Below are 15,995 nucleotides of genomic sequence, written 5' to 3'. Positions count from 1 at the left end.
ACATCTATCGTCCCGACTACGATATAAATCACAAAATTTTAACATTTTCTGTAAATTCTGTGAATCTCAGGCGACTTGCGTGAAGTGTTTACAGCTGGACGCCGTGTACCTGGAGTCGAGTGTTTTAACAGATGCATAAAACGACACATTTTTAGTCATAAGTTGTAATGGCTGCTGTTTTCTTTGTGAGTATTTATTACACGGCGTGCTGCGGTGAAAAGCCTGTTTTAAGGTTTATTTTTTAGCTTCTGACAGCTCTTTTTAGCTTCTCATCCGTAAACACTGCAAACTATTTCATGTGATTCAGTTTATTTTGAAAAGTCTCAACAGGATCTTGAGCTTTCTTGTGAAAGGTTTGTATGGAAAATAAACAAGCTGACACGCGATGGTTTTACCGTCGTTGTTGCTACGACAACGTGTAAAAACGTGCTCTTTTCCGTCTGTAGTGTGGTTATATTAAACATAAGAGAAAGAGAGAACTTTGAGAAATGAATATAGCCACTGCAGTGACACAAAACGTTGAAAAAATATTGCCTTAAACTTTTTATTTTGTGACACCACGAAATAAATGATAGCGTAAAATGAAACGATAGATGTTTTTACAGTGTTTTTTTTAATGTAAATGTTATTTTTACAATGTTTGCAGGTTTTTTTTAAAGCTAAAACATTTCCTTTCCAGGTAAAATGTGAGCAGTATTGGAGTTCTGGTACCAAGCGGTGTGACAACATCATTGTAAAAGCAACCTCTGAAATAACACTTGAGGACTGGACCCTCAGGGACTTTGACATTAAAAATGTGAGTGGTTTTCACATTGGTTTCAATATTGTTTTGTCTATATAGTGTCAGTGCTAAAGATAAATATACTACAATAATGAAAGAAAGCCCAACAATTACACGACCCCCTATCACCAAGCATTTGGTAACAATGGGAAGGAAGCATACTTCATACAGCATATATCCATATTTGTAAATTATTTTTGTAATAAATATTTATAATTTTTCCGAAGTATTTTTAGGAAAGCGAGAAACCTTTTTATTGGAAAACCCTATGGTCCCTGAATATTTAACATGGTTTACAGTAGGCGTCCTGCAACCAAAATAGACTACCTATTAAACTTTCCAATGTCTTAACAAATCTATGGTAATAACAAGGTCAGTGTTGACTGAAGTTCTCTCTGTTTACATCTATATAACTAATACTTTGTATCTTTGTCGTAAAAAGGCACTTTTGCTTTTGCTTTAAAACATAAATCCTTGCAACACATTTTTGTGATGTTGTCCAGTTACCGTATGAGGTATGTGGTAGTGATGTATCAGTCGAGTATGAATCGGGTCTTAGAGCCGGCTCTTTGAAGTGAACGATGGGAGCCGGCTCCTTATCGCGAGCCGTGTTATTTATTTATTCATTTTTTTTCCTTTCTCTTACCCTCCCTCTCTCTTACCGAGCCCTGCGAGGGACATGGGAGAAAAAAATTAAGATGAACTCGCAAAACTTCAAACTGGTGCAAGAATGTCTCGAAAAAGTCGGAGCACTTTTGCCAATATGTGATGTCTTGATAAACCGAGCAGATATTTGAAGTTTACACAACTACGTTCTTGCCTTATCTTAAGTTTATTTTGTGAGCCAGAAAGTAATATTAAAACTAAGTAGCTATCGCCAAAGTTGGAAACTGGAATTGGCCCAGCCTATCCCATAATTCATAGCGCGGCCCAGCCAATTCCAGTTTCCAGCAATTGCGGCATCTTCTATATATTTATTGTGTTGTGGTTTGAAGTGTTTTGTGTTTTTTCACTTTAAATTTGTTGAAACAGAAAAAGCTGAAAATTTAAATAGTTAAAAGTTGAATTGTAAATAGTTGTTTTTTGTAATATGTTTATATGTTTTAAAATTTATTTTTTACATTTTATGTGAAGTGAATAAATAAAAGCATATTTATATAATAAACATGTATAAATAAAAACCCCCACTATTTTTTACATTAGTAATTCATTTTGTGCATAACTTTATATTGTTATTGATAATAAATTAATTAAAGCAACAAAACAACCTAAAGAGCCGCTTGGGAGCCGAAAGAGCCAGCTGTTTGTAGTGGGCCGAGCTGAAAGAGCCAGTTCTCTAAAAAGAGCTGGAATTCTCATCACTAGTATGTGTTATTGTGTCTTGAGGATCTTCAGCTGTTTTGAGGTGCTTCGCTGTTTTGTCCTTCAGGTGAAAACAGCAGAAACCCGAGCAGTTCGTCACTTCCACTTCACAGCATGGCCAGATCACGGGGTACCAGAAACCACAGAGCTCCTCATCAGCTTCAGACATTTAGTCAGAGAGCACATGAACCAGTACTCAAAACACTCGCCCACAGTGGTCCACTGCAGGTTTGACAGAGCACACATGCAAATACACTCACAACTTTGTATTTATCCAGTGTGACGTGTTTTCAAAAATATATATATATATATTTATATATCTGTGTTTCTATGTTCTTTATGATTAGTGCTGGTGTGGGGCGCACAGGTACCTTTATAGCCATAGACAGACTGATTTTCCAGATTGAAAGAGAAAATACAGTGGATGTGTTCGGCATTGTTCATGATCTGCGCATGCACCGACCGCTTATGGTGCAGACAGAGGTAGGAATGTTCACATTCACTGTAGTGTGTTGTTTGACGTGATGAGTGATATGCCATATCTCAATGAACTTTTGCATTTGACATATGTGCAGGACCAGTATGTGTTCTTAAACCAGTGTGCTTTGGACATCATCCGGTCGAGAACGGGGACCAATGTGGATCTAATCTACCAAAACACCGCGGCAATTTATGAAAATATAGGCCCAAAAAAGGGGGCTCCCAAAAACGGATACCACAACTCATAGGCCCAGAAGTCCATCAGTTCTTCCATCTCTCTTCACTTTTAGAAAGAAACTGAGCAAATATCTGTGAAGGAGAGGCTGTGAGCACATTTTCCTGGATTTATTTTTATACCTTTTAGGCTTTTGATAACAGTCATCTAGCTTCCTGGATTCAAACTCAGATTATTTGATATTTATTTGTTACGATTTATGAATGTTGACAGTGGACGAAACTGTACGTAGAGCTGCAATAATGGATTATGTGTCTTGGACACTTTGCTATAATTGTATATTTTTGTATTGCTCAGATGTTTTATAAATGCTTCTTAATACTGTATATGACTCACTGATAATTAGATCTTTTTGCTCAGGTAGTGTGATGGATGCTGTACAGGTATTTTTGATCAGGAAAAACTTATAATAACCTTTGCCTTGTATAAAACAAATGCTGTTATGAAGACAGTGTGCCTTTTAAAGAGTTTTTCCACCAGTTCACCAATAGGTGGCACTCTTATGTCTTCAAATGGAAAAGACAGACATCTGAAATTCAGCTGTCTGTTTGTGCATATTTTAAGCCAACATGAACTCTGCAATGTGTTTAAATGAAGGAGCCTTTTGCACATGTATGCACTGTATTGTGAATAATGCACTGGATGCATTTGTCTTCTACACTGTCTACTATGGAGATGTTTTTTCAGTAGCATTAATATTTTGGCCAGTGCTTTGTAGACTGTTTGGATTATTTCTTTATACATACAATACTTTTATTACAATTTTATTTTTGCAATTTTACTTGCCTCAATAAAAAGCTCAGGAACTCAATTAAACTAAACATGTTCCTAGCATCTATGGTGTTTGTACTTTGACGAACTTAGTCCATTTTTTTCCTTATTTTCTACGTTGTGCATTCCTCACAGAAACTGTAATGTTATGTCACTTCCTGCTACATATCCGATCCTTGTATGGAAATACTGTGATGTTAAAATGGCCAGAGAAGTGCAGGCTTAAAGGGCAGGATTTTCCATGAGGCAGATACTTTACTTTTTTAAAGATAATTCAATAAAAGAGTACGCCTGTAGATATTTTTTAAAACGTATTTTTATTGTATCATAGTGTATTTAAAGCTATTTTAAGCATTTGGGTTTTAAATGAAAAATATGTATAATAATTACTAAGGTTTTAGGATATTTTTTAATGATGCTTGATGGTACAATGTGAAAATATATATAGAAAAAGGCAAGGATTCAAATTTTGTATACATTTTAACCTGTCATATGAAATGGGATTATATATATTACAAATTCTGGAAAATAGGGGCGTAATACTCCTCTTATTGTTTAAATCCCTCAGCTTCAATATGATTAAAGATTCATATGCTTGCTTTAATGTTACCTCTGGACAATTGTGAGTTTGGATCTATTTACAAAGCTCATCACTCAGAAAATAAACAAACTGCACACTGTGTCACAGCTACTGCAGCATGTCTGATAAACTCATTATGTATATAGTTTCCAAATTGTTTGAGTCAAATGGAAGGATCAAAAGGACCAACACAATACATGACTGCATGCTACAGAGCAGGATTGAGGTGTTACACCTTTGAATTATTCAATTTGAGGTTGCAGGTAGATAAGTGCACCCTCAACGGATGAATAAATAATACCATGTCTGTTTCTTACTTTGTAAGGAAAAAGCTTTTCACAAGGAGACTTTGACAGTTTTACAGCTCAGCACATCAGGCCTTCTGTTGCAAGACTTTGTACAGTATTGAGGTGGTTTAAAAGACCACTTTTTGTACACAGCATTGTTTTTCTACAAATGTAAGATTTTTTCAGCATGTCAGCTTAAATAGGCCTGCAGTTTCTCAGGCTTCTACTTTTTTCTCCCCCACTTCCCGACATAATTTCTGTCTCATGCCTCTCAGGTCCATAAGTTCGATTTTTAAAAAGTAGATCTGGCATTTGAATGCCCCATTTTGAACATAAATCCTGACCTGCAATTGGAAAATTAAAATAGAACAAAAGATAACTGGGTGATCCAAATTTAATAATGACCTCAAATGCTTATATGCCACAAATCCACCATAATGGATTACACTAGGATGTTTTTTCTAACCTTCTCTGAAATTGAATATAAAACAACAGTAAAGAGAAAATGAAATATTTGTCATCTGATCTAGGCAAAGGTACTAGACCACTCTTTTTCACTACAGTTTAAATATGGCCATTTCTATGTAAATATGGACCTAAAGAGTTAGGTCCATATATATATTTGGACATAAGTTCTGCTTTTTACCTGTTTACTAAGACATTTTCCAAATATAGTTAATGGACATGGACATAATGTGCAGACTCCCAGCTTTCATCCACATTGATATTGGATGAAGGGTTTAGGAGTTAATTTGAGGTGTGGTGCTTGCATTTTGGAAGATTTTGCTGTGAACAGATAACATGCAGTTAAAGGAGCTCTCAGTGCAGGTGAAACAAGCCATCCTTAAAATGCAAAAATAGAAAAGAAAAACATCCAAGAAATATTATGAGTGGAAAAATGTAGAGTTTGGTACATTCTGAGAAAGAAAGGAAGCACTGGTGAACCAAGCAACACGAAAAGACCTGGATGTCTATGGAAGACAGCAGTGGTGGATGATGGCAAAATCATTTCCTTGGTCAAGAGAAATCCCTTCACAACCAAGTGGCCAATCAATATCCAAGTCTAACATAAAGAGAAGACTGCAAGAAAGTAAATCCAGAGATCCACTGCAATTGCAAGCCACACATAAGTCTCAAGAATAGAAAGCCTAGGTTGGACTAGGCTAGATTTGCAGAGGCAGTGTGAGGGCTTGGGTGTGCACGGCTGCCAGTGGCACTGGGACGCTAGTGTTCATTGATGATGTGACACAGGACAGAAGCAGCTGAATGAATTCTGAGGTGTTCAGAGACATGCTGTCTGTTCAAATCCAGTTAAATGCAATCAGATTGATTCGGTGGTGTTTCATAATGCAGATGGACAATGACCCAAAACATACAGCAACCCTAGAGTTTGCTAAAGCAAAGAAGTGGAATATTCATGAATGGCCAAGTCAGTCATCTGATCTTAACCCAATTGAGCATGCATTTCACTTGTTGAAGACTAAACGTCAGACAGAAAGGCCCACAAACAAAAACCAGCTGAAAGCTGCAGCAGTAAAGGCCTGGCAGAGCATTAAAAAGAAGGAAACCCAGCATCTGGTGATTTCCATGAGTTCAAGACTTCAGGCTGTCAATACCAGCAAAGGGCTTTCGAGTATTAGAAATGAAATTTTTATTCTTAGTCTTTTAATTTCTCGATTTCACTTTTGAAACCCTAAAACTAAGGGATTGCGTTAAAAAAATTCCTCACACTTTTATGCAATGTTTTTATTCAACCCAAAAAATTAAAGTTGAAAGTCTGCACTTAAGGTGCATTTGAGTTGTTTCATTTGAATTTCATTCTGGGAAATCTGTCCAAATATATATGGACCTAACTGTATGTGCAAATATGAATTATACATTTATAATAAAAAAATTGTGTGAAAATGTTTGCTCTTATAATTTTTCTGCCAAGCTATATGAACACTTCACTGAGTCTGAGAGTCTTTATCTTTACTATCTACATTTATCTAATATGAATATTTAATGCTAAAATTCTCTCTGCAACATCTTGATGAACTGAGACTCTAGATTTGAGATTGAACCAGATTAGCATGTATAGATCTTATACTTTATTTTTTCTAATTTCATTTAGATTTTTATTTATAAAAAAATATGCCCAATATGTGATCTGGATGAACTTCAAATGCCCACCTCTGGGACATGAAATTAGCTACACATCAACCCCGCAAAAGTAAAAGTCTTCAGCTGTCATTTTATTACAACAAAATTACATACACTGGCAGGGAACAGTGTGCTGCCTAAAGAGTATCTGATATTGCATGTAAATTTATTTTATGATCTTTATTTTCTACATGGAGTATGTTTACATTATGTAATACACTTCATTAAAAACTCACATTGCGTAATACATAATGTATATGTCAGTAGGAAATTCCCACTTATGAAGTTTTGTTTGTCCGTTTTGACTGGTCCCAGTTTGTGTACAAGCGTTTTCGACGATAGTAAATGTAAGCAGACGTGAAACTGAATCTGAAGCGGAAATGTGTGCCGGTGTTTATCTTGTAGGTCACATACAGCTGGTGTTGTACGCTGCTACGGCCACAGGTGGCGCCATAGCTCCCTGTGTGTGACGGGCAGCAGATGATCCGCAGAAGGATCCAGTCCACTCCGCACTCTCCATGTTGAGAGGAACCGAGCAACTTGTTCTCCAACCGTCCGTCACAGCCCACCTACTGCCCCCCTAAACCACCCAGCTGTCTCCATACAGCCCCGTGCTATGACGCTGGACTGGAAAAGAAGCTTAGGAGCAAGTGCATGATCGTTTCCCTGATCGACAAAGAGTGAGTTTCTGTTACTACAGCACACCGCTAAGCGCAACTTGCTATTTTTAGTCAACGTTACTTGTATCTATACAACTAACCCATGTTTTATGAGCTAACTGCTAGTTAGCTCTGATAGCGCTGAATAACAAAATGAGGGAAAAAATTGCGCGTTTCGTGGCATCCACGCTGTAATTTTAGTCTTCTCATCGTCGCAGCATATGAAGGAATTCGTTCAGTGGTTATAGTAACGTCATTCTGAGTGTTTGGTTTGCCGTCTCGTTGGGTAGCAGCTAACCTTACTAGCTTGTTGCCTCAAGTAAACCCCTCATCGCCACGTTAGCGGAGCAGCCCGTGCCCCATGCGGCTGCAGCTTTGCTGTCACTCGTTTGCATAGCAACCACGATCCCCGCCGATGCCCAGGATGGCTGCAACAAGCGAGTGCACGTACCTGTATGTGCTGCTTTTATGTTAAATCAGTTACAGTGTTGCGTTCACTTGCTTTTGTTACAAACTGTAAATAAATGAAAAATGCATGTTATTGTGCTGTTAAGCACATGTGGCAGAGGATCATAGGAGTATTAACTGTAGTCATTAATCAAGCAGTCTGTAAAGTCTCTGTATCATCTATGTCCCACGTGGAATGCGACGTTTTGCTTTGACTTTACTGCAGAGTGCAGATAATTCAAAGCAGAGCGACGAGGCTGGCAGACATTTAAATGTCAAATATGTGCAGGACAGTCCAAGACCTCGCCAGCGTTGGCCGGCTGCACTGTTGCAAGTGTGATACCAAACGTGTAACCTTTTTCATGGGTTCACCAGGAACACATTGTAAAAGCCAGGTAGGGTTTTCTGCGAAGAACGCTTTGAAACTCACCTTAAATATTTTTTTAATCTAATGACACACGCCTCCTCCATATTAATTTGACAAGAAATTAAATGCTGTGATTGCCAAATTCGGGGTTGATAATAACAGATGTTTAGGTGCCCTACTTTCTGCAAGTTTAAAAAGTAATCCCAAGCAAAGCTGATAAAAAGCAACAGATAAATACTGGCCACTTACATTAGAAAATGACATCTTGTTTTCAGAAATCTATAAACAGGTGATTATCAGTATATGCATGAGCGCTTCCTTCATTGGTGCCAGTCTACATTCATTGACAAGTCAGATGCTGCAGCGCAGAAATGCCAAAACAGAGTGGTTTTTGGGGTCACTCAGAAACACAGACTTCATTACATAGCTTGTTTGTTTACAAGACCACGCTGAGAACGTTGCCAGCGCCGTCATGTAGTTCTCATTAAATTGTCTGAAGTGTCTGAAAGGAGTTCCTCCCACAGCAATATCAATAAAAAGTAATTAAAAAGATCCACATTGGCATTTGTGCACATGTTAGGGGTTTGTGAAAAAAGTGCAGCTTAAGAAACATCATGAGTTTCTTCAAGCTTTTTAAAAAAATAAGTGCGGGTCAAACGATACTCGTGGCATTTGATCTGGATGAGATGATGACTAACTGTGGAGGCTTTTCACTGCCACTTTGTCTCATCCATCTTTAATTGTGTGGTATTATGTCGAGTCTGGCTTTGCTTGTGATGAGAATAACACTGGAGTACTGGAGTGCACTTTAGTTAATAGTTAAAGGGTTTAGTGGAATGTTTCACCCTTGGTTGAAGTGAAAATAGATAATATGTGGGAAACTGCTGCAGAGCTTGACGAAGAGGCAGTTTTAAAATGTGTCACTTGTTCACACTCTCTACTTCTTTATTTGCTTTGTTGCTTCAGCCTTTCTGGGTCTGCACATTCACTGGACTCAGTCTTTTAAAGAGGGTTATATAGAATGATAAATGTCTAACGTGCACTGTCGTCATTCACCATCAGATAAAAAATTGATCTGATATTGAATTACTGCAGAATGTCCTACTATGAGTGGTGGAAATAGCTGAGATAGGACCATGGCAAGCATGAGAAGGTCATTAGTATTACGTGGGCAGTGGAATTAGGTCATGAAATCATTACTAACAGAGACCACGTCTTGTTGCATATCTGATTTAAATAGAGTCTAACACCGCTCATCAGATTGACGCTTAATACAATTTTTTCCACTTTAGAAAAACAAAAATCACATTTGCTTTTCTGCGCTGATCTGTTGACACCCAAAGCCTTGACACGTCATGTGACAGTCTACCTTCCTCTAATCAGGTGGTGATATTTAATGGTGTTGGGCCCTAAGCCTATCAACTAGAACTGTGGCTTTGCTCTGTTGTGAAACACAAATGGGGGAGAGAGTGGCAGTGAAAGAAGGAAAGAGTAAAGAGCCGTTTGAGTCATTTTCTGTGGGTGGATAGTCCTGCTTTTTATCAGTGCTTTTTCTAGCAGGAAGACACAGCAACAGATGTCCCAACTTCCATGCTGTACTGTGAAGGATATGCAGAAAATACCACATCTCACTGCATCCTGTAGATCAGTCTCCACAGGAGAAGCCAGCTAGGCGTTGATGACGGGTGCTAGGTCCTCTCCGTCTTCCAGTCTAAATGCTAATTGCTGCTTTATTTGTTTTTATTTGGAAATCAGATATTTTCTCTGATCCTGATTGTCTCTGTGTATCTGAATGGCAATTTTCCAAAACACACTCTTCCCTTTAAAATGCTACTTTGAATCTGACTGGTCTTCAAAGTGGAATTGTCCTATTCCAGGGCTGATAAGTGGCTCAGTGCTGTTTCCAGTTCGTCTGAGATTTAAATGCTTTCCCCGACATCTACTGGGGGAATCTAGGCTAATACTGCTCCATACTGAATTTTCCTCTCTGCCCCTAGAGAGCGAACGCACTTTTAGTAGCCCATATTGTTCCAAGATTCTCTTCCCCGGCAGAATTTTTCATCACAAGTTACTTTACAGATGCTAGCTGACATTTATGTTTTAAAACAGGCCATTTTTGTCACAGAATGTCACTTTTTCCAAGAAGAAAAAGTATTTATGTGAGCACAGAAAAACACAAAAATGTTTAATGTCTTCTTATTCCCTCATGGGTAACGCTTTTATCCAGATGCACACATTGTTTGCTCAGATATTATTATGTAAAAGTCAGTGGGACTTCTGTTATAAATTTGTAATTTGTAAATGTCTGCAGTTATGGTTTTATTTCCTCTAATATTAACACTGAGTAAAACACCCTACAGGTCTGGAAACAATGGCATTTTGCGTTGATCTGAAATTAACCCTGCAGAGTGAGGCAAAGGCTTGTGAAACCACGATCATGACGTTTAAATGTGGAACTGAAAACTAGATTCTTCTCTTTTTTGATGAATTGTGTATCAAACAGTGCATTCCAATTATTTTGCTATATGATTTAACAACCGACAGCCAGGATTTTAAAACTCTGGGCTCTCTCCGTGTCTCCTGCTTGATTTATCCAACACACACACACACACACACACACACACACACACACACACAAAGAAATAAAGCATTTGAGACTGACCTCCTGACCCTTAGAAAGTGACTTCTTACTTTGTTCCAAGGAAACTGACCAGCAGGTGTCTGTATTTAGAGCAGGTTTGACACCATACATCCACCACTCAGCTTTCTACAGACTGCCAACGAGTATTCTCGCAGTAGCTAGTGCCTCTGCAATCAATATCCACCTCTCTATAGGTTACTACATGGAGTTGGTGGTTGTGTAAATGCTGAAAGCTTTGGTTAGGGCCCAGTGTGCTGTGTGGATATTGTGGGTGTAAAACTTGATTTATTTAAAACAAGTGTCCATTATAGATGCTGTTGTGTTTTGTTGACATGGAAAACATTCACTGTTTTGTTATTAAATAATAAGCAGCCATATGGATTAAGCTACTGCTATTCAGACTTTCCGCTCATAATGTTTTTGTTTGATTTTGTGAATGAGCTACATTAACTATGATGCAATATGCTTTTAAAAGTCTCCATTTGTTTTACGGCTGTTTCTGAGTGGCAGGACTCGGAAGGAGATTTTGTTCCGTCATTGAAAATGATTGGCACTGTGCGCTGCCCATGTCAGACGCTGATAATCTGTAGTTTTCTGGGATAAGCTGAAGCATCTGTGTTGAGTTTACTGCAGGGCCGTTGTAGATTTCGGACATACTTTTAACACAGCATTTTATTTTCTGTTTACAAATGAGGTGTTGCTGAGAGGCTTGGTTACGTCATCAGTTTGCCAAATTCCGCTTTATAGGGTTATCACAATCCTCTGTGCTGGCAGGATGATATTGGTGTTGAATTTTTGCCTGATGTTTTCATGACATGCGTTTTATTGGTGCCAGACAAATCCATTAATAGCTGTTAATGTAATTCTACAGCTTTGCCTTAGGGATCAGTAGTGTTAGCGTTCTGTCTGTTACTATGTCGTCTGTTTTCCTAATGAAGTAGTTAACAGGGGGAAAGTGGCTCTGTTACACTAAATGGAAACTTGTGACATCCATCTGTAGATAAACATGCCAAGTCACTCCAACAAAACAAGCATTGCCTTCACCTTTCAAAGTAACATTGCAGACGATGGGTGATTTCCATGACACGGGACCATCATCTGACTTCAGTCTTAAAGTGACACTACACTACACTGGGGTGAATGTCTTAACATTCACCCCACTTTTAGGAGAGATTGCTTTAAAAGCTATTGATCATGAATAGTATGATTTATGCCATTACAGTGGTTTCCAACAGTGATTGAGGTTGTTGAATCACTGCTGCAGCTTTTATCTGTGCTGCCTTACGCCCTGCAGTGTTTATGTGAGTCTGCTTCTAGCATTCCTCTCTGCTTCCGCTTTTCTGTCCTTATGTAAACAAATCTTGCTCTCATCTTTTTGTTGAAGGCACAGAGATTAAATTGATAAATGCTCCCATCTAACTCAAAAAAAAAAAAGAAGCTAAAAAACCTAAACCTTAAAACAGGCTTTTCCCTGCAGCATGCTGTGTAATAAATACTCTCAAAGAAAATTACGGCAGTTTCAACTTATGTCTAAACATGTATAGTTTCATGCATCTGTCAAAACACTCGACTTCAGGTACACGACGCTGAGCTGAAAACACTTCACGCAAGTTGAGCTGCCCGAGATTCACAGAATTTCTTGAAAATGTCAAATTTTTGTGATATATATCGCTGCCGGGGCGATAAATGTCTTATATCGGGCTATGAGATTTTGGTCATATCGCACAGCCCTATATCCCATGACTAGTTGACAGAGGTCCCTGTTAGTAGGGGTGCATGTAAACTTTTAACCCTTTGTGGATTAGATAAAATCTAAAATATGGTTATGCGTGTGCCCCTAGTGTATAATCATTCCACCCTGGAAAAGAACAGTTCACAGAAGTCATTAAAAGTAAAAAATTACCACGACATTCATGCCCTTGATGAGTGTATGTAAACTTTTGACCATAACTGTTGATCTGCTGTATAAAAGGTGTTGGAATCATTTGGCGCCCTCAAAGTACAACAGGCTGCTTTGCTATTGTTTTTAAAGCCTTTTCCTCAAAGTGGTAAATACAGCCTCTCATTTAAAAACCAGGCCTCCCACAGCTGCAATTCACTTGTGAGGATGAATAGCGATTCACAGCACAATTTAAGATTTAATAATTGGGCTTTGTCAGAGCAGTACTTGCTGGTGGGACAAATTTTGCATTATTAACAGTGTGAATTTCACTGTTGGAACGAGAGTTTAAAACTAGACCATCTACTATAGTAGTAAAAAGAAACAATTATTTGTGAAATTAGCGGTTAGTGAGCAGAGAAAACAAGATGGACTGATTAGTCACTCAAAAGTGGAGTATCCCACAGACTGCATAGTTTTTAACTAAACATTATTCTTATAGATATACTAACATATCTCCCCAACATCACCGTCAACTAATATTCGTAGTTGGCTCAATATTCAACGACAGTTTGATCTTCACTGTTGGTCCCATTTTGCTGGATTGAACTGTGATTTTTCTAGTTTGTGATGCCCCTGATTTATACCAGACTGCTCAAACAATAGACCCCAAAGTAGGATGGCATGCGATTAGTACATTGGTCTTTAAGGGACATAAATACACTTAATGTTAAGTGGCCTTAGACCCAGAGCCAAATTTTGCATTGAGTTTAAATTGTGACCATAACAGACAGTGAGTCCTCACTTTGTGTCTCAGCAGACTGATTTTTATGTGTTGATAGAAGGTTATGTTCTGTTTATCTGTGCTATCTGTCTTCACTGGACAGACACTTCCCGTATACCAAAGAACATTTTTAAATACCTGCCTCTATTACCCAATGCTCATATGGATCATAGTCTCAAATTCAACGTTAAGTGAAAGTCTTTGTCAAATTGACATTTCACTTAAAAGACAGAAGCTAACTTTATATCTGACTGTTGATGTCTAGCTATGGTCACAGCAAAATCCTTTGTGGCCTTATCTGTTTACCTAAGTGGGTTTGCGTGGTCAGAGATGAGGGTTGTTGAAGGAGGCTGCTGATAAGAGGCTTTCCTTACGAAGGCTGTCTGACGTGATAAAAGTACCAACACAAGTAAAAGTGAGGACAATTTGTATCCATTTAATCTTTAGGAAAATGATGACCTCAAGTCAGCTGAACTGTTCAAGATTGTTACAGGATAGACAGTTCAATTTGACAGGATAAAAAGGTGGATTTTTAGACTCCTAGAGGAAGTGAAGGGTTTTAAAGCACAGCTGTTACAGTAAGTCCAGAACTTTGGTTTATTGGGCAAAGATGAATAAAATATTTTCAGTTGGAATGGCAGACATTATTAATGTTTCATGGGTTGGCTATAATGTTACAGCCAGTACTATATCAAGTTGGAAAATCTATTTCTAGTCTAGTTATTATTCACACTGTTCCTATTTTTATATTGATTTGAAGCAAGTCTGGCTGATCTGGAGAACTGGTTACATGCAACAGAATTATGCTATGAAATTACAAGATGCAATGAATCAAACATTTTTAATGTGCAATGTAAAGGATCTAGAATCAGAATAATTTTGTTGCTTTGCATCTTTTTGCACTGCAGTGATCTTTGCCCCTCATCAACCAATCAACTCAATTCAAGTTGCTAAGCAACTTGAGTTTGGCAGTTTGACATAGCTGCCAAAGCAGAGAGCTATGTCATTGGAAATCTTTTCAGTTTTCAGTAGGGAAATTTAAAATATTTCCTTCTAAAATCACAACAGAGGCTTAATATCACTGTACTGTGTAAAAGTTGTTTCCTGAAGGAAGTGCTGTAAAAACCAAATGCATGAATCTAAGGAGCTTGGAAAGAAAAGCGTCTGGACTTCTTTAAGTTGCTTGAAGACGTTTCACCTCTATCTGAGAAGCTTTTTCAGTTCTAATGTCAAGTCAAGGTCTTTTCCAAGCTCCTTCGATTACAATGACCTGGATGACTGAGGACCATCATAGACAAATGCATGAATGTTGCTGTGGTGTTTTAATGTAGTTTCAAATATTTAGTTTCAAATGTTTAAAGCAAGACAGCAATCATTTGATTTAGTTCAAATCCATCACTAATTGCATTTTTTCATCTGTAATCTCTTTCTTACACATGTTACCTTCCTATCATTGCTTACAAGCCCAGCCTGACTTTCTGCTATGAATGCTGGCATACCCACAATGCCTTAAAATAAATGTTAATTAGCTGCTTCTGTGAAGACTAGCATACAATTTGCTGGTTAGATTCTATTCAGCACTGTTTGTTTGTAATTGTAGGGATAGTGATTGCTCTCTTTCTGACTTATATTTGGCCCACTATGTATGAATGTGATATGCGCCAAACAAAGAAGTACATCGTACACTGTGAGTCTCTTTAGTAAGAGTGTTGCATATAAACTGTCCGTTCTTTACACTTTTCTCTTGGCCTTTGGTCATGAGTTAAGTGCAATCCCAAGTTGTAATAGTGTAGTTTTTATGTGTTATGCAGTTAACTTTATTGCACTGTGAATTGGTCTCGAGAACAAATACTCTTCCATTGAAACCATGACACATTCTGGGCCACGGTGTCTTACTTCACTTGTGGTTTGCATTGTTTGTACATGTTGTGCATTTCATGATTCTTGTCTTTTAAGCAAAAAAAAAAGGGGGGCAAGCTAAATTACTCATTCCTTGTGTATTTTTCTTTCAGCTTTTTTTGTATTGGCTGTGCGTGTTTGACCTGATCTCTCCTACACTGCCCCCCTCTTTGTCTTTGTCCCTCAAGTGCTGTTAGCTCAGCGATTCTCTTTCAGTTCACTTCTTATTTAGGTTAGATGTACTCAAGTGTTATGGCTTCCTCGTTTGCTAAGCAGCAGGATTTTAAAGGCGCAGATTCCACCACTCCTGACCACCCTGTTTTTTCACTTGTTGCACTACCATTACGTCCATTAACATTGGTGTAATCTGCACAGATACATGCATTTTCTCAGTTTTTTATTGCATGTATTAGGGGTATATGTAGTGCAGTGCTGCTTTGCAAACTGATGCTTGTGTGTGTTTTCGTTTGTAGATTTGTGACTTATCACATGTCCCAGTTGTGTGTGAATAGACAGGTTTTTCAAGAAAAGTGATTCAAAGGGATTTCAAGGGAAAACAAATGTAAGAATGGGAGGTGAAAACACAATTTTTAGCTGTAAATAATGAGAGTGAATGTAAATGTGTAACATCAAATTAAGTTCACTTATGTGCACATTGAACTGTCTGCAGCCATATTCCTG

General features: G+C 38.0%; 2 protein-coding genes across 4 annotated transcripts in view; both read left to right on the top strand.

Moving 5' to 3' along the window:
• Nucleotides 1–4,317, top strand: part of LOC102313058 (receptor-type tyrosine-protein phosphatase eta) — a gene marked incomplete at its 5' end in the record, with an annotated part of 13,962 nt that extends 9,645 nt beyond the window's left edge. For both annotated transcript variants that reach the window (XM_042216237.1, XM_042216236.1), the window contains 3 exon segments: nt 2,211–2,371; nt 2,491–2,626; nt 2,719–4,317. In XM_042216237.1, the coding sequence (XP_042072171.1) occupies nt 2,211–2,371; nt 2,491–2,626; nt 2,719–2,871 (450 nt within the window).
• Nucleotides 4,318–7,108: 2,791 nt separating this feature from the next.
• osbpl5 (oxysterol binding protein-like 5) overlaps nt 7,109–15,995 on the top strand; it is a 46,658-nt gene continuing 37,771 nt past the window's right edge. For both annotated transcript variants that reach the window (XM_042216235.1, XM_005951326.3), the window contains exon 1: nt 7,109–7,318. The gene's annotated coding sequence lies outside the window, so the exon portion shown is untranslated. The remainder of the gene's footprint in view (nt 7,319–15,995) is intronic.

The sequence above is a fragment of the Haplochromis burtoni genome, unplaced genomic scaffold (genome assembly GCF_018398535.1).
Source record: "Haplochromis burtoni strain Fernald_Lab_line unplaced genomic scaffold, NCSU_Asbu1 Contig_976, whole genome shotgun sequence".
NCBI lineage: Eukaryota > Metazoa > Chordata > Actinopteri > Cichliformes > Cichlidae > Haplochromis > Haplochromis burtoni.
The sequence above is the reverse complement of the archived record's forward strand: the minus strand, read 5'-3'. Positions and strand labels throughout refer to the sequence as shown.